Below are 22,784 nucleotides of genomic sequence, written 5' to 3'. Positions count from 1 at the left end.
GACTTTTTTTTTTTTACTTCTATTAGTTACTATTTATTGTTTTTTGTTTTTAGTTTTATTTCTTTTTTATTTTGATTTTTTTTCCCTTTTCTATTATTTCCATTTCCCTGAATTATAGTTTTTTCTCCATATTTTATCACAAAATTTAAAGAAGAAAAAATATTTTAAAAACATTTTGCAATAATTTTTTTAGTTTTTTAATTTTTTTCTTTCGCCCTTTTTTTCCCTCTATTTTCAATATCAATTCCATTAATCATAGTCTTTTCTTTGTTTGTTTGTTAATTTTTAATTTGACTTCATTTTTTTCCCTTCACCTTTCTATGATTTCCAAGCAATAACTATACAATAAAACTTCCATTTCAATGAATATAATTAAATTAGTAAAAAACAATTCTAAAAATAAGAAATTAATAAAATTTAAACAAAATTTGAGTGTAATTTTCTCCATTGTCTTATATATACACATCTCATTCTTCATTCTACTTCAAATCTTAAAGACCTCTTGCCATTATTGTGGGCATTCAAATATTATAGATTTGGAAAATGACAACTTGTGAAGTTGAAGTTGACAATCTTTGTAATTTTTATTTATTTATTTTGATTATTGTTAAATTTTTAGATTTCAATTAATCATTATTTTCTTATTATTTGCAGATCCTTGGACTCTAACAACGGCTAAAACTTTTCACACTGATGACTATCCCCAAGTGCAGTAATATCCCATGCAATGACAAAGGCACTTGTGCCCAACCACTATTGTGTTGCCCAAATCCCATTAATAGGTGAAATTTTTGTAAAAGTATGATAGAAATTTAGTGTTATTACTCATAAAAATTGTCATTTAAATAATGGATGGAAGTAACTTTGTTTTAAAAATAGTTTTGGATGGAATAAATGAAGTATCTAAGCAATTCTGAGATGATTTGGATGAGAACGTCTCTTCTCTTCCTGTTTCTCATTGTTTGTAGTCAATTGTAATTATTCATGTTATATGCGGATGAGTTTTATTTTCAATTTCACAGTAAGCATGGAATACTTTAATCAAATCCACCATGAAAGCTTAATATTTGATTGGTGTAAAGTTGTTTCTTAGCTAACTGTATTTTTTTAATCTCTTTTTGAGGTAGTTAACAAGTTTTTATGTAAATTACAGTTGTCAACATATTTTTTTATAAAAGAGTGGCCACAATGTAGATGGGATTTTAGTTGACTTTTTCAACTAGATTTCAACAAATTGATAGATTATTGGTTTGCTACAATTTCTCAAAATAGTGAGATTTATGATTTCCTAGAAAGTGTTTTTAATAATTTTTATTAAGTAAAACTTTCAATTTTCTCTTTTAAATTTTAAAGTCTAAAGTTATTTTAAAATATATTTTTACAAAATGCCAAGGAGCTAAGTTTAACCAAGGAGTTTTAAACATGTTGTTAGTTTTTGTTCATGAACGTTGATTAGATTTTTACAATAATAATATTGAAAAAGATACAAATTTCAATATTGGTATCATCCTAATTTTTTTATTTCTTATTGTATCTCTATCAATATACAAAAAAATCAAACATGTTTTTTCAAATTTTTAGAGTTGCAAAACATCTAACTTTTAGATATTAGCATTTTACCATGTTAACACTGAAACAACACAAAATTGATATTACATTTTTTACATATTAGATTTTTACCATAATAATACTGAAACAAAACAAACTTGAAATTGGTATTATCTTATTTTTATTATTTATTTTGTGAAATTGATAGTCTTACATATTTGAACACGCATGTTTGTGCAATGTCCAAGACAAAAGTGGATTAGTTTTTGTGCATGATTGTAAATTAGCTTTCTACAATAATTTTTTACCTATTTGAAAATGCATGATTGTGCACTGTCTCCCACATAAATGGATTAGTTTGTTTGCATGAATCTTGATTAGATTTTTACCATAATAATACTAAAACCATAGTAGCTTCAAAATTGTTATTATTTATTTTTTTAAAATAAAATTCTAAAGAGATAAAAATTAGAATAATGGAAAATTAATATACAACATATATTTTATAAATGTGTTTTTCATTAGTATTATTGTTTAACTTATTTTTGGTTTGTTACATTTTCTCAAAACAATGAGGTTTATAATTTCCTAAAGTATATTTTGAAACTTTTTTACAAAATGTTTGGATTTCAAATCTTACAATGGAAAGTGTTTTTCAAATATCTTTTACAAAATATGTAAGTGAAAAGATACATTTTGTTTTTTAAACCTAATAGCTTACAAACTTAAACATATTTTCATAATTTTTTTAGAATTGTAATATTTAGTTTTTACACACTTTTTCTAAGGAAAAATGGTAATTTTATTAAAAATAAAATTACATGTTGTATATGCTCTAGAGTGTTCAATTATACCAATTAAATGAGTGACATAAAACAACAACTCAGAACAGTGAAGAAAACCACCATTGGGACCAAGTAAAAATCTTTAGTTACCCTTTCTTTTCTTCTTTTCCACCTTCCTCCATCCTCCTAAAATAAGAGTGATCATTGGATTTTCTTTATCTGGGACCTAGTTCTCAGATACATAAATTCATTTGTACCCTCTACTTAGACACTTACCAATGCATGTTTGTGCTTTACTCATACATAAAAGATTTATTCTTTAGAAATATAATTATATAAAAAATATTTAATTAAATTTATTATAGAAATTGAAAAATTACTTTTATAATTTTTTATTATTTTAAAAATAAATATATTAATAATATATTTTTAAAAATTCTTTCCTTTAATATTTAGAGTAGAATGATAAGTTGTTGTGATAAATTTCATTTCTAATTAAATATTATTTAGTGTAGAGTGATAAGTTGTTAAGTGATAAATTTTATTTCTAATTAAATATTATTTTTATTAATTTTTTTTTAAAGTAAAAATATATTTTTAATATTTCTAAAGATATAAAAAATATTATCTTTTAGATTAATAGATTATTTAATAGACATTTTATCTTAACATTGAAAATATGCTTTAATCCTATATAAAAGATTTATTAATTTAAAAATATAATTATATAAAAATTATTTAATTAAATTTGAATTATAATAAATTAGAGAAATTGAAAATGATTTTTAATTAATTTTATTATTTTAAAAATAAATATATTAATAATAAAAAATGATAAATGTTTATATAAAATGATATCTCCCACACTCTATTTTTGCAAATGCAATTTTAATTATTTATTATTTTTTCTATTTTAATTTAGTTATATTTAAATTAAGCGAAAGTGTTAGCTACTATGTAGTACTTGTTTTGAAATATCTTAAATTTGACAAAATACAATTTAACAAAGTCATAGATCAATCTATAGAACACAAAAGCTGTAGGGTACGTAGAATTATGAATTGTTTAATAGATTTGTAATTTTTTCCTAGATTCCAATGGGGATCATCTCAAAGAAATTGCTAAAAATAATGTAATTCGATGCATTTTTAACCTACTTCATTTAGAATTTAAAATTGCAAGGATCTTGTCAATCTCTATTTTGATATTTATTGCTTTTAACGCCATATAGCTTGATTGCACTTTGGGATAAGAACTGTGTGAAATTTTTCCTTCTCCAACATTTTGGGTGGACACTCCACCCATCTGCAGATTCTAGTCCTGGAAGATGGGTGATGTGTCCACTAAAAACATCATACTTGGAAAAATTTCACACAATTCTTATCCAAAAATTATAACCAATAAAATCACTGTGAAAATCTCCATTTTCAAATAACATAACGAGTTTAATTTCTTTGCTTTTCATAAATCCATAATATTATAATAAAAAATAATAATATTATCATAATTTTACTAAATTATATATTTACATTACCTATATACTCTAACATATTTATTTATTAAATCATAATTTCCCTATATTGTCAAAATGTTTAGACATCTCATTTGCAACCATAAAAATTGTACCCAACATCGTGCCATTATTATTGTACATCTCTATGTTGCAATACATATACAAGTCGCATAAAATTGGTACACCTATACATGGAGGATATAAAATTTGATGATTGTAAAGTCATTTCAAGATGTGTCACACATACATATTCACACTCTCATTCTAATTCCGCAATAGAGGAGGACCAAGCAAATAAACACAATCAGCTAAAAAGAGGAAACTGAATAAGCAAATATTTTTATAAAAGAGGAAATTGAATAAACAAATATTTTTATAAAACAAAGAACAAACAAACATTCCCCGACCCAAAAAGAAAGACTGAATGAACAAACATATCCACCCATAATCAAATATTATAAAAAAAAATAATCTTATAATAACGAAATTCTCTCTGTGATTATAAATCTATAAAAAAGTATAGACATGTGGATAGGTCTAATGAACTAAAATCCAAAGTTTTGTTACTTTTAAATTAATTCAATCAATTAATAATTGGAACACAATTCCAAAAGTGGCAAAAATATTTAATGGCTCCCTCTGTACCTGTACCTACCCTGTGACATATATATATATTTTTTTCCACCATCATTTCCTCCCACACCAAGATGTCCAGCGGCGGGAGCGTCTGGAGTATCCAGAGGTCAAATCCCATTAGCCACTGAATCATTGGAATCCACTCCAACATTTTCGGGTACCTATCCATTTTTAACCAACCAAAACCATTATTGTTATTATGTGGAATGCCACGTTGAGGTCAGATGCCATTAACCACTGAAGCACTGGAATCCACCCCGACAATTCTGGATATCTAGTCCACCTTCAACCAACGAGAGCAATGATTGTCGTTATGTGGAATGCCACGCTGAACGCCTTATAAGAAAATTCGAAAATTTCAAACATTTAATTGAAGATGTGGATACGGGGTGGACAGAATAGTACTCCACACTTTCGACAAACGGTTGGCCAGCCAGCCGTGGCCTGTCACCATTTACAGTGACGCCAACGACGAAGTTGATGATAGTGGGAGGAGAATGAGAGAAAAGAAAAGATGGAAATGCGACTGTGAGCGCCCCTGTGCTTATGCTTCACGCAATAGCACACAATGTAAAGCAATTCGCTGTACGGGCACTAGAAGAACCCCTGCCAGATTGATGGCGACAGCCATGTGCAGAGGGCCCAACATCGACACCCACACCCACATCGACATCGACATGGTCCTTTGCATTTTCTTGAAGAAGCTGTGATTGTTCGACCGACACGTTACTCATTCACATTGCCTCTCCATCTCCTTCAATCAGGATTCCAGAATTGCCCGTCGAAATGGATGAAGTCGAAGTCAAGGTCGGCATTCAGAGCACAAATGTCAGTGCCGACGAGCCCAGGCCTGCGAAGCGCCAGGGTTTCGAGCTCGCCAAGAGCCCTGAAAACGCGGCTTCGAAATCCACTGCGCTCTCCTCTCCGAAAAAACCCAAAGCTGCTTCTTCCTCTTCTTCTTCGTCGCCGAGAGCGCAGCCTCCCGCTTGCCAGGTGGAGAAATGCGCGGCGGATCTTGCTGATGCCAAAGAGTACTATAGGAGGCACAGGGTTTGCGAGCAACATTCAAAGGCTCGAATTGTGCTCGTTCTTGGTCTCCAGCAACGCTTCTGCCAGCAATGTAGCAGGTATTGCCTTTTGCTTCCTCAAACTAGGGCTTTGACTTTTACCCCCAATTTTCTGGCAGAAGGTTTTCATTCTTCTTTTATGTTGTTTTTCTCAATGTTTTTGAAAGATAATGTAAATTAGATTATGGATTTAATCATAGAAAATTCTCAGCGGCCGAGTCGGTTAAATTTTTTCTGCTCTAAGTCTAGGGCAGTTGTCTATAATATAACGCAGACATGGTACTAAAAATTGAGCTGGTTTACTATTTGGTTATCATATTACCTTTATTTGGATGCATTTCACATGAAACAAGGTCTTGTTTACTGGGGACTTGGTTCATTAGTGAGGTTGATTCATTAGTGAGGTTGATGGAACATTAAGGCTTTTACACAGGATTCCATTGTCTGTGTGGTCTGTTCCCACCTGAAGACATGTCTCGAAAAGGATGAGGCCGATATTTAAAAGGAAGTTATCCCACAGACTCGCACCTGAGGTAAGGAAGTTTGGAATGTGCGGTGCAGCCCTGCAAACTCGCGTCTGTTTCTGTAGCAACTTCAAAAACAGAAAAATTATATCTTATTAGCAAGTTTAACGAAGAACATGTCGAAGATATTGCATATGGCGCATGACTGCAATGCGGCCTCCTCCCCCCTATTCTCTCTCTCACTCTAACAAGATTGAGTCTTAAATTACCAAATTACAAAAATATCTTATGTGCAGTTCAGAGATTTCCCATCTTCCAACCCAGGCTAGAAGAGATACTGTACCGGACTTGGAACCCAATAATTAGAGTGCATGCTGTATTTTCTAAGAACATGACCTTGCAATGCCTTATTTTTGGAAAGTGATATTTGGCTTACTGCAACTTCTTTTCTGGCTTTTAGTACAATAATCTGACATTGATAGTGCACTCTTAAGTTTGCTTTCATCGAGCAGCTTAGTTGTGGTGGCTCAGTCAAGTTTATGATGCCTCGAATTTTCATTTTCCCATCTCTATGTCAGATTAAGTTTATAGCTTTAGATTTGGCACATAACAAGTAATTATAGTTGAACAACACACATTTACAGATATGGAATTTCTTTGAGGGGACAGCTTCATTGAGTGGCACAATAGTAGCCCAAGATGATGCTGGGTTAGTGAAGTATCTTCTTAACCATTAGGCCTGCCTGCATTTCTTCCCAGCATGGACTTTTTTTGACTCTCCATGTTTTTTTCGCAAGTGATCTTGCCTTTACTTCTCATTCTTGTCTCGCCCATAGTGTAATGATCTTGATAATGCACTCTCAAGACCAATTTCCTGAAGCCTTGACTTTAAGATGACTTGATGTGGTTCCGTCAAGTTTATGATGCCTTGGCTTTTCTTTTTTTCCATTTCACCATGTCAGATTAAGTTTATAGCTCTAGACTTGGTGCTTAGCAGGCCATTATAGTTAGAACATCACACATTTATACTTACAGATTTCCGTAAGAAGGGAGGCAGCTTTATTGAATTGCATAGTAGGAGCCCAACATGATGTTGGCACAGTGACGCATCTCTCTAACCACTAGGTATACATTTCTTCTCAGCATGGATTTTTTGGCTCGCCTTTGCTTAAATTTGTTCCATTCTTGTAGCATGTAAAATATTTGAAAATAATAAATTCTTGACTTCTCTATGTTAAAGTACATGTTTATGATGGTCATAATTAGTTATGTACTCGGTGTACTTTTGTTATCACAACATTCTTATGTAATAAAGTAATTATGAGTTCATAAGTAATCCAGTAATAAATTGATGAGAAACTGAGCGTTATGTAACTTACAATGTGTACCCTCCTCATATCTCCATTGTTAATGACATTACATTATTAATCAACCATCCAAGTACATTTTCTTTGCCATTTTCTCTTTGTTATTTGTCTATTTATTTGTGTATCTCTGACATGGTATTGGAGCCACGAAGAGGAGGATCTTGGGAGACGTGATGAAGGAGTCGAGGAACTGCAAAAGGCAAAGGAGCTAAGGGACTGTAACACACAAACAAGATTGTGTGGATGCTACTCAGTGTGAACCTAACATACACATAAAAGATAAGTGAATTTTATGAAGTTTATAGTATTAATAGATTTCCTAAAGTTTTATGCTTAGGAAAAAAAACTATTCGATTAAGGAGAAAGAAGTAAAGATGCAGAGAACATCTAAAGTGTTGTGTATGCTTGTAATAGTGCAATAGTTGCTTGCGTGCTTGTAACAATGTGTGTATACCTATAATGTGTTAGTTTTTGGTAGTAGCGAACAAGTGTTCTAGTCTCTATGGTGTCTACGAGGCTAAGGAACATGACATCTCCAAAACCTAGAAAAGGTTTTGCAAGAAAAGCCTTAGAAACACCTCAATTAGACTATAATTAAATATTTCCTAAGTCTAACTTAGGAAAAATGGTTAATTATATTAGATTATTTGAGGGAGGTCGATTTTGCTCTAGAGACTTCTGGAAAAGTAAGTTAATTGATGGAGTCAAGATGATCTTAGCCATCAGTTGAGATATGATTGTGGTCGTTGAGAGTTCAACAAAAGATTATAAGAGCAAGGTCCTTGGGGTTGGCGAGTGTAATATCCCTTATCAGGAATATACCCAAACACAAGCAAACTCCAATCAGAGATGGACTGGGACTCTGGGAGTGCATTTACCAGATATGTCGCCTCTAAAAAGAGGACGAGATCTGGAGGCTACCTTGCCCTTTCCAGACTCTGTCTAAGAGTATAATAGAAACACACAAGTGGTATAATAGCTGAGAATGCTCATAGAGATACAAGTAACAATGATACTATATATATCAAATAAACCATAAACAGATACACAAGAAATGCAGAGAGAATGCTAAGCCATTTTAGTATACTGAGTAATAAAATGAGTACAGGAGGTGATCAGGAAGATGGCACCTCTACTTGCACAAGGCAAGTGAAGAAATACACTTAGAATAGCAAAGGAATGGCCCCTCTCTGATTTGTGTCCAAGCTGCTGGGAAAACTGCTGCGCTGCTGCTGCTACTAGAAATCAAACGAGGATTTGGGATTGCTCCCCTCCTTAGAAAAAGTTGGAACTCTGGAATCAGACTCTACTCAAGAAACCCAGAAAAACCCAGAAAGCTTTCCTGGAATGGCCGACCCCCGAAAATCACCCCCTTAGGGTTCTGCGCAGTTCCTCACTGCTCTGCGTGGCCACTGAATAGAACCCTCCGAAACTCAGCCCAAAACTCTGCCAAACTCCTCCAATATGCAAGAGCTGATCTCTTGCTCAATCCCTTGGCTCAAATCCTCCACAAACCCTCAATCTAGACTGCTCCCAAAAAGTACTGCGTCCCTCTCCTAGTGCTGCGCAGTCCTCCAAAACACTGGTAAAACCACTGCTGAAATGCTGAAGATACTGCTGCTGAAATGCCAACAAAAATACCTTGCCCGAGTAGGCACTCGAAGTCCCCTGGGGCTAAGGGTGAGATCTCCGAATGGAGACACTTAATGCACTAAACAGTGCTGCAGACTAGCTAAATAGCCAGCGTGCTCTAAGCCAAAACGACTATCACAAATGCACATAATCGAATGATCAAAATGAGGGGGCTCCTCTCTCTTTTATAGCTTCTGCCTCTCTCAATCCCAATGCTCACCTTCTCCTGCGTGATTCCCCTTTTGCCATGTGTTCCTCCCCTCATGCGTAGTCCTTCCATGTGTTTGCGTGGGCTCCATTTCTACGTCCCCCTTTTGGTCCCCCTTGGCTCCCCCTTTAAGTCACAACGTTGTGCTCCTAGAAAGTGACTTTTATTCTAAAAGTGAGTTATGTCCCCCTTTCTCACTTTTTTTATTTACAAAATAACTATAGAAGGCAAAATTTGGCAAAATCAAATATTCCAATTAGCTGGGGCTAATTAGGAATATTACAATCTCCCCTGGCAAAATGTTGCTTGTCCTCAAGCAACTCAAGTGATGGATGCTATAAGATCTTCTCATTCTCCCAAGTGGCATCCTCATCCGACAAATTCTTCCACCTCACCAAGAATTCCCGGACCGTCTTGCTCCGCAATTGCCTCTCCCTGGTATCAATGATAGCCTCCCGCTGCAATACCAAATGCCCCTCATCATCCATAGGTGGTAGCTCATTTGTCACTGTTACCTGCTGCCCCAATGCCTTTTTCAGGCATGATACATGAAAAATGTTATGAATCTTGCTGCCTTGGGGCAACTCCAACTCATATGCAACTTGTTCAATCCTGCGTATCACCTTGTATGGCCCATAAAAGCGGGGCTTGAGCTTTTCAGCCCCCTTCTGCTTCAGTGATGACTGTCAGTATGGCTGTAATCGTAGGTAGACCATGTCCCCCACCTTGAACTGCCTCTCTACCCGACCCCTGTCGGCATACAACTTCTGCTGGTTCTGCGCTGTAGCCATGTTATCCTTGAGAGCTCGGAGGATATCCTGACTCTCTTGGATCCAAATCTTGGCTCTAGGAGCCCTGCTGTCACCAAACATCACGTCAACAAAAGATAAAGGATGATACCCATATAAGGCATAGAATGGTGACATACCAATGGATAAGTGATGTGAAGTATTGTAGCAATACTCCCCCAGATGCAGCCACTTCAGCCATGCTCGCTGCTGCCCACTGACATAGTTACACAAGTAGCCCTCCAGCCACTTGTTAACTATCTCTGTTTGCCCATTCGTCTGTGGGTGATAACTGGTACTCGGAGTCAACTCTGTCCCCACCAACCGGAAAAGCTCTTGCCAAAACCCGCCCATGAGACGGTTGTCCCTGTCACTGACGATGGTCTTAGGAAGACCATGTAGCTTGAAGATCTCCCTGAAGAACAGCTCGGCCACCTGTGCTGCTGTGTAGTGTGCGGATATGGCAAAGAAATGCGCGTACTTTGTTAGTAGGTCAACGACGACAAAGATACAATCTTTGCCCTGTACCGTGGGTAATCCTGTGATGAAGTCCATCAAAATGCTCTCCCATTTCCCCTCCGGAATGGGTAGCGGCTGTAATAAACCCGCGGGATGGCTCATCTCTCCCTTGTTCCACTGGTAAACATCGCACTCCCTGATATGCCGGAGTATGTCCTCCTCGAGGCCCTTCCAGGAGAACCTCTCTCTAATGGCCCTTTAGGTTTTGGTAAACCCCTGATGGCTTGCCAATGGTGAATCATGTGATGCCTGGAGTATCTTCTTCTTGTGCTGAGACCCCTCAGTCAAGAAGATCTGATCCCTGTAATAGATGATTTCATCGATCACCTTGAACTTGTCATCTGCCACCTGCCCGTCCAGAATCTCACATGCAAACCTGTCCTTGGAGTACTCTACTAAGAGTCAAGCCCTCCAGTCTGTATCCAAGCTCATAAGAGACAACGGGCTTGTCTACGTGAAAGGGCATTTGCTAACAAGTTGTTCTTACCCTTGACATACTCAATGTGAAAGTCATATGCTTGGATCTTACTGATCCACTTCTGCTGCCTCTCCTGCAACTGCTTCTGCTCCAAAAAGAACTTGAGGCTGTTGTGATTAGTCCTCACCCTGAACCTGTTCCTCACCAAATATTGCAGGTACTTAGCCAATGCATGCATGATGGCCCACATCTCCTTGTCGTATATAGAATACAACCTCTCGTGCGGAAGGAGCTTCCGACTCTCAAAGGATATAGGGTGACCTCCCTGCATCAATACTGCCGATCCCCTCTCCCTACGCATCACACTCCAAAACAAATGGCTGCGTAAAATCTGGCAATGCAAGCATTGGGCAGCTGCTCATAACCTCCTTGAGCCTGTCAAAGGCTCGCTGCGCTGTATCCGACCAATTGAATGCCCCATTCCTCGTCAAATCTGTTAGGGGTGCAGCAAGCTGTGAGAAACCTTTGACGAACTTTCAGTAGTAAGTACAAATGCCAATGAATCCTCGAAGTTCCGTCACGTTTTTCAGCTCCAGCCAATCTCTGATGGCCCTAATCTTCTCCTCGTGGACCCTCACTCTGTCCACTCCAGTGATGTGTCCCAAGTATAACATCCCTGTCAACCCGAACTCACATTTGGAGAGCTTGGAATACAACTGCTGCTCCTCCAAGATGCGTAATACTGTCTCAATATGCTGGAGATGATCCTCCCACGTCCCGCTGTAAATGAGTATATCATCAAAGAACACCAACACAAACTTCCTCAAGTGACTACGGAAGATGTGATTCATGCAAGACTGGAATGTAGTTGGGGCGTTGGTTAGCCTGAAGGGCATCACCAAAAACTCAAAGTGCTCATAGTGACATCTGAAGGCGGTCTTGGGAATGTCCTGCTCCCTCACGCGAATCTGATGGTACCCTGATCTCAAATCAATCTTTGAGAAGAACCGTGCTGCTCTCAACTCATCCATCAACTCATCGATCCTGGGTATGGGGTACCTGTTCTTCAGTGTCCTCTTATTCAGGGCCCTGTAGTCAATGCACATCCTCAATGTACCGTCCTTCTTCTTCACCAACACCACAGAAGAAGCAAAAGGACTCGTGCTCAGTCGGATGTGCCCAAGAGCCAACAACTCCTGAATGGCCCGCTCTATCTCGTCCCAATAGGCCTTGGGATGCCTATAGGGGGTAGTAATCACTGCTTGTATGCCCTGCTCAAGCTCAATAGTGTGCTCAAACCCCCGGTCCGGTGGTTGACCCGGCGGAATCTCCCCAAATACTATGGCATACTGGTCAAGGATGGACTGTATCTCCGGGTGCATTGTCTGCCTTGTAGTCCCTGCCTCCGATGCACGCAACTCTACTGCCCACTCTATGTCTCCCTTCCGGAAGATTGCCTCCATCCGATGAGCCGAAACAGTCTGAGGCGGATACGTATGCTGTCCCTGTATCTTCTCATGCCTCCCTGTCTTCTCATCATCCCACTCCATCTCTAGGGTCTTCCAATCCGTCGTGACCTTCCCTAGAGTGATGAGCCATTGAACACCCAGTATCATGTTGGTGTCCGGAATATCGACCACGAAAAAGTGGTCAGTCAATGTGTAGGTGCCCATCGTCACTGAAAGCTCTGGAACATATCGAGCACACGTCATGGTCTGATCTCCTGGGACCAAGACTGAAAACCCATCGAAGCTCTCTGTCTGTATGCCTCTCCGCTCAACCATCTGTGCATCGATGAAGTTGTGGGTCGCCCTACGGTCAACCAAAATTGACACTTGCTGGCCACGTACCGTCCCTCGTACGCATAGCGTCAAATACTTGGGAACTCCTCGCAATGCGGCAAGGGCCCCTCCGGTGGGTGCAAAATATGCACCATCTGCTGTTGGCGGTGGAGGTGACAAAGGTCCCTGTCCATCATGGCTATCTCCTGCCTCCACACCATCCTCGTCATCCTCTTCTCCATTGCTCTCGGAGAAAACCTCAATGAAATGTGCTTTGCCAGTAGCACATCTATGTCCTGGTACCCATGGCTCCTGACATGTGAAGCACAACCGCTTCTTCTTCAGCTCCCTCTTGACATCATCGTCAATCTGCACTCGTCCTGGATTCCCCTTTGGAGGTGGAATCCTCACATCCTTCCCCTTAGGCTGGAAAGTCTGTCTCTGGGGGTAAGGTGTTTGGGTCCTGGGTATGACATCCTGTAGGTCCCAGGTCCTATTGATAGCATCCTGAAAGGTGGTCAGTCTAGCGGATCTGACTAGACCCCGAAGTGGCTCTGTTAACCCCTCAACATACATATAGATCCTCCGTGCCGTCGATAGATCTGGCACCATCACTGAGACCCTCAAGAAATCTGCAATGTAGGTCTCTGGGCTCCCTGTCTGTTTGGGCCTTGTCAGCTCAACAAAATGCTGCTTTGGATCCCTCCGATCAAATCGCTCCATCAATCTCCTAGTGAACTTGGCATATGTCGTCACCATGGAGTGTCCTAGTGTAACCATCCCATGAAACCACCAATCCTAGGCCCCACCATCCAAATGCAATGTCGCCACCTTGATGGCCTTTGTCTCCGACATCTGGTTAAGCTGGAAATAAATGTCCAGCGTCTCCACCCAAGACCTTGCCGAACTGTTTGATGAGCCATCAAATGTAGGCAAGTGGAATCTACTCGCTGCACGATGGGTGTCACCATCATGATAATGTCAGTACCCTCTGTGATGGTCGCGGGGTCTACTATCCCACTGGAGCTGAACAAAATCACGGAATGAGAGGGCTTCCCTGAACTCTAGGCTTGGTACTCTGCAAAATAATCACCCATGTGTCTAAGCTCTGCCTCCCACTGGGCTACGGCCCCCGTGTCTGCTCCTAAGAAAGTGGGCATGGTAGAGCGTGTAGGGGCATGTGAGGCCACTTCCTGCGCAGCATCACGCTGCTCTGGCAAATGGTGGAATGCATCCGATCCCTCGCTAACCTGGAAAACCCGTGGGCTCTCACGCTCTCTGGCATCTACTGCCGTGAATCTCTGTCCCATCACCTCAATCTGCCTCGACAGATCCTGCACTGATTTGAGGAGCATATCCGCAAATCTCTTCCCGTCATCATCTGCCATTGGAGCCTCCTGCTCTGCGTCCACCACCGGCTCCCTCTGTTCTGCATCCACCAAAGGCTCCTCCTGTTCTGCATCCACCACCGGAACACAGTCTCCCTCTCTGTAGGTATTCTCCAACCTACGCCCAATGTCTCTGTATCTCCGACCTCTGTAATAGATATAGGGTTTCTCCCCCAGTGTCATAGATTGCTAGCTCCACAGGCTGAGCTAGATCTACGCTCTGATACCACTGTAATATCCCTTATCAGGAATATACCCCAAACACAAGCAAACTCCAACCAGAGATGGACTGCGAGGGCATTTACCAGATATGTCGCCTCTAAAAAGAGGACGAGATCCGGAAGCTACCTGGTCCTTTCCAGACTCTGTCTAAGAGTATAATAGAAACACATAAGTGGTATAATTGCCGAGAATGTTCACAAAGATACAAGTAACAATGATACTATATATATCAAATAAACCATAAACAGATACATAAGAAATGTAGAGAATGCTAAGCCATTTTATTATACTGAGTAATAAAATGAGTACAAGAGGTGATCAGGAAGATGGCACCTCTACTTGCACAAGGCAAGTGAAGAAATACACTCAGAATAGCAAAGGAATGGTCCCTCTGATCTGCGTCCAAGCTGCTGGGAAAACTGCTGCGCTACTGCTGCTAGAAATCAAACGAGGATTTGGGACTGCTCCCCTCCTCAGAAAAAGTTGGAACTCTGGAATCAGACTCTACTCAAGAAACCTAGAAAAACCCAGAAAGCTTTCCTGGAATGGCTGACCCCCAAAAATCACCCCCTTGGGGTTCTGCGCAGTTCCTCACTGCTCTGCGCTGCCACTGAATAGAACCCTCCGAAACTCAGCCCAGAACTCTGCCAAACTCCTCCAATATGCAAGAGCTGATCTCTTGCTCAATCCCTTGGCTCAAATCCTCCACAAACCCTCAATCCAGACTGCTCCCAAAAGGTATTGCATCCCTCTCCCAGTGCTGCGCAGTCCTCCAGAACACTGATAAAACCACTGCTGAAATGCCAACGAAAATACCTTGCCCGAGCAGGCACTCGAAGTCCCCCGGGGCTAAGGGTGAGATCTCCGAACGGAGACACTCAATGCACTAAACAGTGCTGCAGACTAGCTAAACAACCAGCGTGCTCTAAGCCAAAACGACTATCACAAATGCACATAACCAAATGATCAAAATGAGGGGGCTCCTCTCTCTTTTATAGCTTCTGCCTCTCTCAATCCCAATGCTCACTTTCTCCTGCGTGATTCCCCTTTTGCTAGGTGTTCCTCCCCTCCTGCGCAGTCCCTCCATGTGTCTGCGTAGGCTCCATTTTTGCATCCCCCTTTTGGGCCCCCCTTGGCTCTCCCTTTAAGTCACAACGTTGTGCTACTAGGAAGTGACTTTTATTCTAAAAGTGAGTTATGTCCCCCTTTCTCACTTTTTTTACTTACAAAATAACTATAGAAGACAAAATTTGGCAAAATCGAATATTCCAATTAGCTGGGGCTAATTAGGAATATTACAATGAGACACAACAATTGAGACTCAAAGTTGAGTAGTTCGACTACCCAGTTGTAGTGATTTAGTAAGGGCTCAGCTGATGCTAGGGAGAGAGTCAGTAGTGGGTTTCAGTAGAGATTTGTGAGCTGGATTCCAGAGGAGATTTTCTCAGATTTTCCAGTGTCTTAGTGATAGGAAGAGTCAGTAGTGGGTTTCAGTAGAGATTTGTGAGCTGGATTCTGGAGGAGATTTTCTCAGATTTTCCAGTGCCTTAGTGACAGGAAGAGGAGGCCGAAATTATCTATAGAGGAGGTCGAATCAACTAGTACAAGTTAGCCAATTTATCTAGTGTGAGTTGTAGGAGAGACGATGTTTTAGTTTCCGGTTGTCGGAACGATTTCCTGGAGGCAGAGCAAGTGGGTCTAGCAGCTGTTGGAGGTAGTTTTACTTACAAGGAGGTTTTCCTAGAGACTGTACTAATTTCCTGGGGCCATTAGTGCGCATTCCAACCAGGCAGTGCGAATAGCCAGAGGAAGTGCGAATTGGTTGGGAGAGGCCAGATCGAGTTGCAGAGGGAGACAATTAGTCTCCAATTTATTTTGCCAGTGAAAATCAACATTTGCCAGAGGTTTGCCATTTTATGGCAACTAGTTGTAATTTCTCAAATTGTTGAATAATAATGAAACCCTTGTTAATTTTAGTTAACAATTGTATGTTCAATGCTTAGCACAATTTACTTCACTGTTCCTGAGCAACCCAACAAATTTCCAATTTCCAATAGCAATCACAATAATCACATTGACAATAAACGCAGATAGAACATAAAACAAACTGCAGAAGACAAGAGGACACCAGATTTGGCGGATGTTAGGGAAAAAACCCCAATGTGGGGAAAACCCTTTGATCAATTCTTCTTATTATTAAATCAAAAGTTCAACAAAGAGAGAGAGTACAAAAGTCAAATTGACTTGCCCAATACAAAGTCAAAACAACCCTGTAAATTTTTGCATTCAACTGCAGTCAAACTTCAACCCTAACTAGAATGTCAATGTTGGTCAAAACAACAACAATTTTTCCTTGAAGCAGCTCGGTCTTCCTTGGTCAAACTTGGCCTAATCAGGAGGTCAAATTCAACCCAAAACAACTCGGTCAAACTCGGTCAAAGGAGAGAGAAAACTGCTGTAATTTTCTGTGGTCAAACAACAGTCAACCTTGAAGTCAATGCATGTCAAACAACCCAGAATTCCTCGGTTTTTGTGCCCAGCAATGCAGCCTAAGAAAATCAAACTTTTGACCCAAAAATTGAAGTCAAACTCAGTAAAAAACACTTCGGTCAACGCTAATCAAACCTGTCCCTGAAGTCTGAAATTCGACTTGTAATTCTGCCTAGAAAATCTGTCCTCCCAACCGCACATGTGAGAGAGAGAGGCTGCCCAATAGCTATACGAACCAATTTGATGAAGAGAGAGAGAAGAATGTGTGAGTGATGAATGTCCAAATGAGGTGTGAGGTCTCTTGTATTTATACAATTCGTTGTGGGTGAAGAGACACATCCATTGGGCTTCTTGAGCCTACATAATGATGAAGCCGACCTGATCAATTTGCACATGTGTGGGCATAAATTCAAAATCACACTTTTGCTTGTTCGAATGAGATGATCTTTATATCAATCTTGGACCTCTCGAAAACAAGAATCCAATGCAATCATCATCTCCATCAATTGAGTTGTCCCAAGGTGGAATTTGGCCCTAGTTTCTAGTTTTAACACTCCCTCTCAACTAGGGAGAACTCCACCTGCCAATCCATCTGTCGTCAACATGCCATCCTGTCATCATGTACCATCTCTGCTCTGCTGAACCATGAAGTAATAATGAAGAAGAATTGATCGACAGTGAGTCACAAGACCTTACAACTCTCCACTGATAAAAGTCAGTCCAGAGGTAGAACCTCAAATGATCCCAGATCAAGTTGTTGAACATGATGCATCCTAGACATAGGGAGTATGACAGTGCACGATACGTCCGTTGGTAATGCTATGGTCCCTATCCACGTTTCTCAACTCATTGGCCAGATGAGAGGTACTTCCCATGAGTCCCAAACTACATGGGTAGGATGTATGGTGGGGCATTAGTAGGATAAGGTGAACCACTCATCCTGCTCATATGCCCTAGGAGAAGGTGAACCATTCATCCTATGCATATGTCAATTGTAGGGGAAGGTGAACCACTCACCCTACACACGTGTTTATAGTAGGGGAAGGTGAACCACTCAGCCTACACATGTCACCATGGGGTATCACAAGGGAAGGTGAACCACTCACCCTGTACATAATGCAGCACATAGGGGAAGGTGAACCACTCACCTTATGGTCACTCATAGCTCCAAGAAGTACCCCAAGCCCCCAGGAGCTCCTAGAGCTCAATGTCCAACTCAAGCGAGACCCTCATGGGAGGGTCTTTCCATGACTCCAAGTCTCTCTCGAAAGGTTAAGAATTTGACCTTCCCCAAAGGCTTCGTGAGGATATTTGTGACCTGCTCATCAGTCCTGATGTGTTGGAGCCTTATTTCTCCCCGTTGTATCATATCCTGAATAAAGTTGTACTTGATATCAATGTGCTTGGAGCGGTCGTGGAACACGGGATTCTCTAAAAGGCGAATCCCACTCTGGTTGTCGCAAAAAATCATGGTGGTATCCAACACGTGCTCAAATAGCTCATTGAAGAGCTTTCTCAACCAAACAAATTCACAACAGCCATACTAGTTGCAGTGCATTCGGCCTTGATGGTGCTTAGTGCAACCGATTTTTGCTTCTTGCTCATCCAAGAATTTGAAGCAGACCCTAATGAGAAGCAACATCCAGACATGCTCTTATGATCCACCACACTGCTAGCCTAGTCAACATCTGTATATCCATGCAACCTCAAACTCTCGATAGTGTATCTCAGTCCATAATAGATTGTGCCCTAGAGATATCTCAAGAGATTCTTAGCAGCAATCCAATGTATGTGATGAGGCTCAACCATAAATTGACTCAACGCGTTCACAGCGAGACATATGTCAGGACGAGAGTTTACCAAGAACATTAGTGCCCCTACAAGTTGTCTATATTCAAAAGGGTTTGCCAATTCGGGCCCAAGAACACTTCCACATAACTTCTTGAAGTTGAGTTCCATTGGAGTAGATACAAACTTGCAATCCACCATCCCACATCTCTCAAGAAGCTTTACAATGTATTTTCCTTAAGAAAGGAAAATCTCACCTAGCTTTTTCTAGACTTCCAGGCCTAGGAAGTACTGCATCAGTCCTAGGTCATTCATCTTGAACTCGGAAGCCAACTCCCTCTTGCATTGATAAATGAGAGGGTCTGCACCTGTTAGAAAGAGATCATCCACATAAAGGACCAGAATGAGAGGTCTGTCATTCTCAACCTTGAAATATAGGTTAGGGTCAACATCGCTCCTTGTAAATCCCAACTTCATAAGATAACTATCAATCCTCTCATACCAAGCCCTGGGGGCTTGCTTCAACCCATAGAGGGCTTTCTTCAACCTGCATATGTGTGTCCTTCGATCCTATACTTCGAACCCCTTAGGTTGTTCCAAGTAGACTTCCTCCTTAAGCGATCCATGCAAGAAAGCAGTCTTAACATCCATTTGGTGTAGGCTCCATCCTTGAGAAGCAGCAAGAGCTATAATCGAATGGATAGTGGTATATCGGGCAACTGGTGCAAATATCTCATCATAGTCCACCCCTTCCTTTTGAGAGAAGCCTCAAGCAACGAACCTGGCCTTGTATTTTTCAGCACTCCCATCAACTCCATGTTTGATTTTGTAAAGCCATTTCGAGGTGACCATAGACTTGTCCTTGAGTCTAGGAACCACATCCCAGACATCATTCTTCATGATTGATTCGTACTCCTCATTCATCGCATCCTTCCATACTTGGTGTTTCACAACTTCTTCGAATGTACAAGGCTCATATTGAACAATGGTACTCATGGTAGCAAGGTATCCTTGATACTTGGTGGGCTTCTTACTTTCATGAAATGTCCCTCTTGGAGCAATATGCTTTTCAACATCTTCGAGAGTGTCTTTGAGCCACAACGGTCTTTTCCTTGAGGTAGAGGGATCACTAGGAGGTGGATCAATGGGATCCATCAGACCTTCAACATCGGGCATAGGCTCATCAGACGGAGGTTCTTCCTGCTTTCTTGTAGCATCATCATTTTCTTTTCCTGGAATGGGGAGATCTTTGGCTTTCCCAAGAGTAGTGTCTTCATCGCTTACTTCTACATCTTGTTGACTAGGCACATAGATTCTATTTGCCTTTGAGTTTTCACTGTAGCCCACAAAAGTTATTTTCTTCCCGTATGCTCCCAACTTGTTTCTCTTCTCTTTAGGCACATGAAAGTATACGAGACAACCAAATATTCTAAAATGAGAAACATCAGGTTTCTTACTAGTGAAAACTTCTTCGAGTGTCTTGAAATTCAATGCTTAACGTGGACAACTATTTTGAACATATCCGACGGTATTTGCAGATTCTCCCCATAAGAACTTTGGTAGACCTAGATCATGAAGCATGGCATGAATGGCTTCCATGACCATTCAATTCTTTCTTTCAGCAACTCCATTTTGCTCAGGAATGTATGCAACAATTGTCTCCCTCTTAATCCCAACTTCTCTACAATAGTCATTGAATTCATTTGTGTTGAAGTTTCTAAGTTTACTTAGCTTAGAAACCCTTCATGCACTTTTTCTGATTTATTCCTACCTACTTGTTATTTTTTCTTTAACAAGTTATTTAGAAAGTAAATACTAAAAATAAACACCAGTGCATGCTCAACATATTACAGACCAGCAACTAAAAGAAACAAGAACAAATACACCACATGACACCATTATTTTTGGACCAATGTCCCGGAAAAATCCAATGTGGGAAAACCGATGCAGCTATCTGAGGGTTTTCTTATTAAGCAATATCAAAATACAATCTGGGTGCAATAATTGGCCTACCCAACAGAGAATTTCTTTAGCAGCTATACTTTACAGTTTGAGAGAAATCTCGTGGTTGAAACCACGAAAAACCCTTCCGGCAGCTCCTTAGCATAAAACTGCGTCTGCAACCCCAGCGTCTGCCCAATTTGGACTGCGTCAACCCTGCTCTGTCTCACGCTGGCCCTGCGCCAGCGTTTTTAGGCCTGTGTCAGCCCCAGGAGACCCTGCGTCAACTTTGGGAGCTTCTGCGTCAACTGCACTGGCCCCTTTGGTGCTCTGCGCAACACTTGGCTGCCTCTGCGTGAGCCCTTGTTGGCTCTGCGTCACTCTCCTTGGCTGCTGCGCTGCTCTCCTGGCACAATCTCTGCCTTCTCTGTTCCTCTGTACTCAATGCCCCTCAGCTGCTCTCCTGATCACTGATTCTATCTCTCTTAGCAAATCCCGCTCTAGAGAATAGAATGACTGATCATTTGGTGTATTCTCCAAGTGACCCTCAAGCCTCCTCTTATACTTTCCCTCTTGACATCTCAACAGTCGACATTAAGTCCCTAATCAACGGCTAAGATTAGATCTGGTTTGTTCCATGTCTTTTGGACCACTCTAACATAGATTCATATTAATACACATTAATATTTTTTTTTCCCTAAGTTTAGACTTAGGGACTCCATTAAAAATATTAATTATTTTAATATCTCCTGATCTGTTTAGAATCTGCCCAAACCCTTTCTGGGTATTGGAGATCTCATGTGCCTTAACCTCTCCACCAAATTTCGTGGTTAGAGCACATCCGATGCTACCCCAAATCAACACTTCCTCTTAGCGAGGACTATGCTCTAGCAATACTCCACACTGAGTATTACTCTGATCATCCGACATCGGTACCTGTGCTGATGCGAGGCTTTCCTGCCCAACATCCTCTGCACTGTTGCCTTCTGTACTGCTGCCCATGGTTCTCCCACTGCCACTGCTGCATCTGTATGACAACTCCCTCTGCATCTGTGCTGCTGCTAGTCCTTTCTCCCAGCGCTGCATCCGCACTGCACCTCCTCTCATCAAGCTGCATTGTGCTGCCCACTGCTGCACTGCAACTCAGTTACTGAGAATTAAGTAACTGATCTCCCAATTGACTTCCCTGTTGGCTAGAAACACCCACTGATGCTGAAGCTACCTCTGCCACTGACAAGCGCTCCCTCTCTAACCTCTGCGCTGCTGCAACAACTCTCATGCATCTCGCACCGTTGCACACCTCTCTGTGCCGTCCTGCACTGGTGCAACACTCCTGTGCCTCTCGCATTGCCGCAACCTGCTAGCTCTGCGCTGTCTTGGGACTTCTGCACTGTAGCTCTCTTTTCCGCTCCATCCACATCCGTCTCTACCCACCCAGCCAGTCCTGCTACTCCTTGTCGGGGCTCCCGTAGCAAGGTCTAATCCAAGACACTGGGTACCTCAAGGATCCTGCCCCTCATTGCCTGTAGTCCTCCTGACTACAGCTCGATGTCTCCCCACTTTCGCTCAAGTGGTGCGTGTGCACTCATGGCACAATCATCGTCTGTCAAAACTTCCTTCTCTGCCCGTGCTGGCACTGCCTTAGTCTTGGAAGACTCTCCCTTACTCTTCTTCCTGGGGCACTGGGTTGCATAATAACCCATCTCCCCACAGTGGAAGCACTTGATCTTGGAGAGATCTTTCTTCTTCTGCTTCTCCTGCTTTTCCTCAAATGCTAGGGCCACATCCTCCTCCTCCTGCTGAACTTTGATCCTTTTGCTACTGCTACCTGTCTTTGACTGTCGTTTGATCTCTTCTTGGCGAAGAGCTGCCCACATCTTGTCCCATGGTAGGAGAGTTCCTCTGCCTAGGATACTCTGGACAAACACTTCCCAATCTTCTAAGACAACATTCAGGGCTGTCCTCACCATAAGTTCCTGACCTGGTGTCGCTCCTATAATAGTCAACTGGTCTCGATCTCATTCAGTCCTCCGAGGAAGGTGTCAATCGATTTACCATTTTTTCATCTGATACGACCTCATCTGGTTCTCGAGCAGCATTCTTCTCTGCATAGAAGTATGCTGGTACAGGTTCTTGAGAGCCTCCCACATCTCAACTGCCGTTTCCTTCTCGGCTATATGTGGTACCACATGATCCTTGACCCTATCAAGGATAATGCACTTGGCTCTC

General features: G+C 41.0%; 1 protein-coding gene across 1 annotated transcript in view; it reads left to right on the top strand.

Annotated features, from left to right (window-relative positions):
• The first annotated feature begins 5,000 nt into the window (after positions 1-5,000).
• Positions 5,001-22,784, top strand: part of LOC149192537 (squamosa promoter-binding-like protein 4) — a 63,506-nt gene continuing 45,722 nt past the window's right edge. Inside the window, exon 1 of the mRNA XM_089404638.1 lies at positions 5,001-5,609. Coding sequence (XP_089260764.1) covers positions 5,269-5,609 — 341 coding nt within the window. The 5' untranslated portion in view covers positions 5,001-5,268. The remainder of the gene's footprint in view (positions 5,610-22,784) is intronic.

This window comes from Pinus tabuliformis, chromosome 2_2 (assembly GCF_031772625.1).
Source record: "Pinus tabuliformis cultivar Carrire ecotype Pingquan chromosome 2_2, CPIR1, whole genome shotgun sequence".
In the NCBI taxonomy this organism is placed as follows: Eukaryota; Viridiplantae; Streptophyta; class Pinopsida; order Pinales; family Pinaceae; genus Pinus; species Pinus tabuliformis.
Note: the sequence above shows the minus strand (reverse complement) of the source record. Positions and strands in the feature narration are given on the sequence as shown.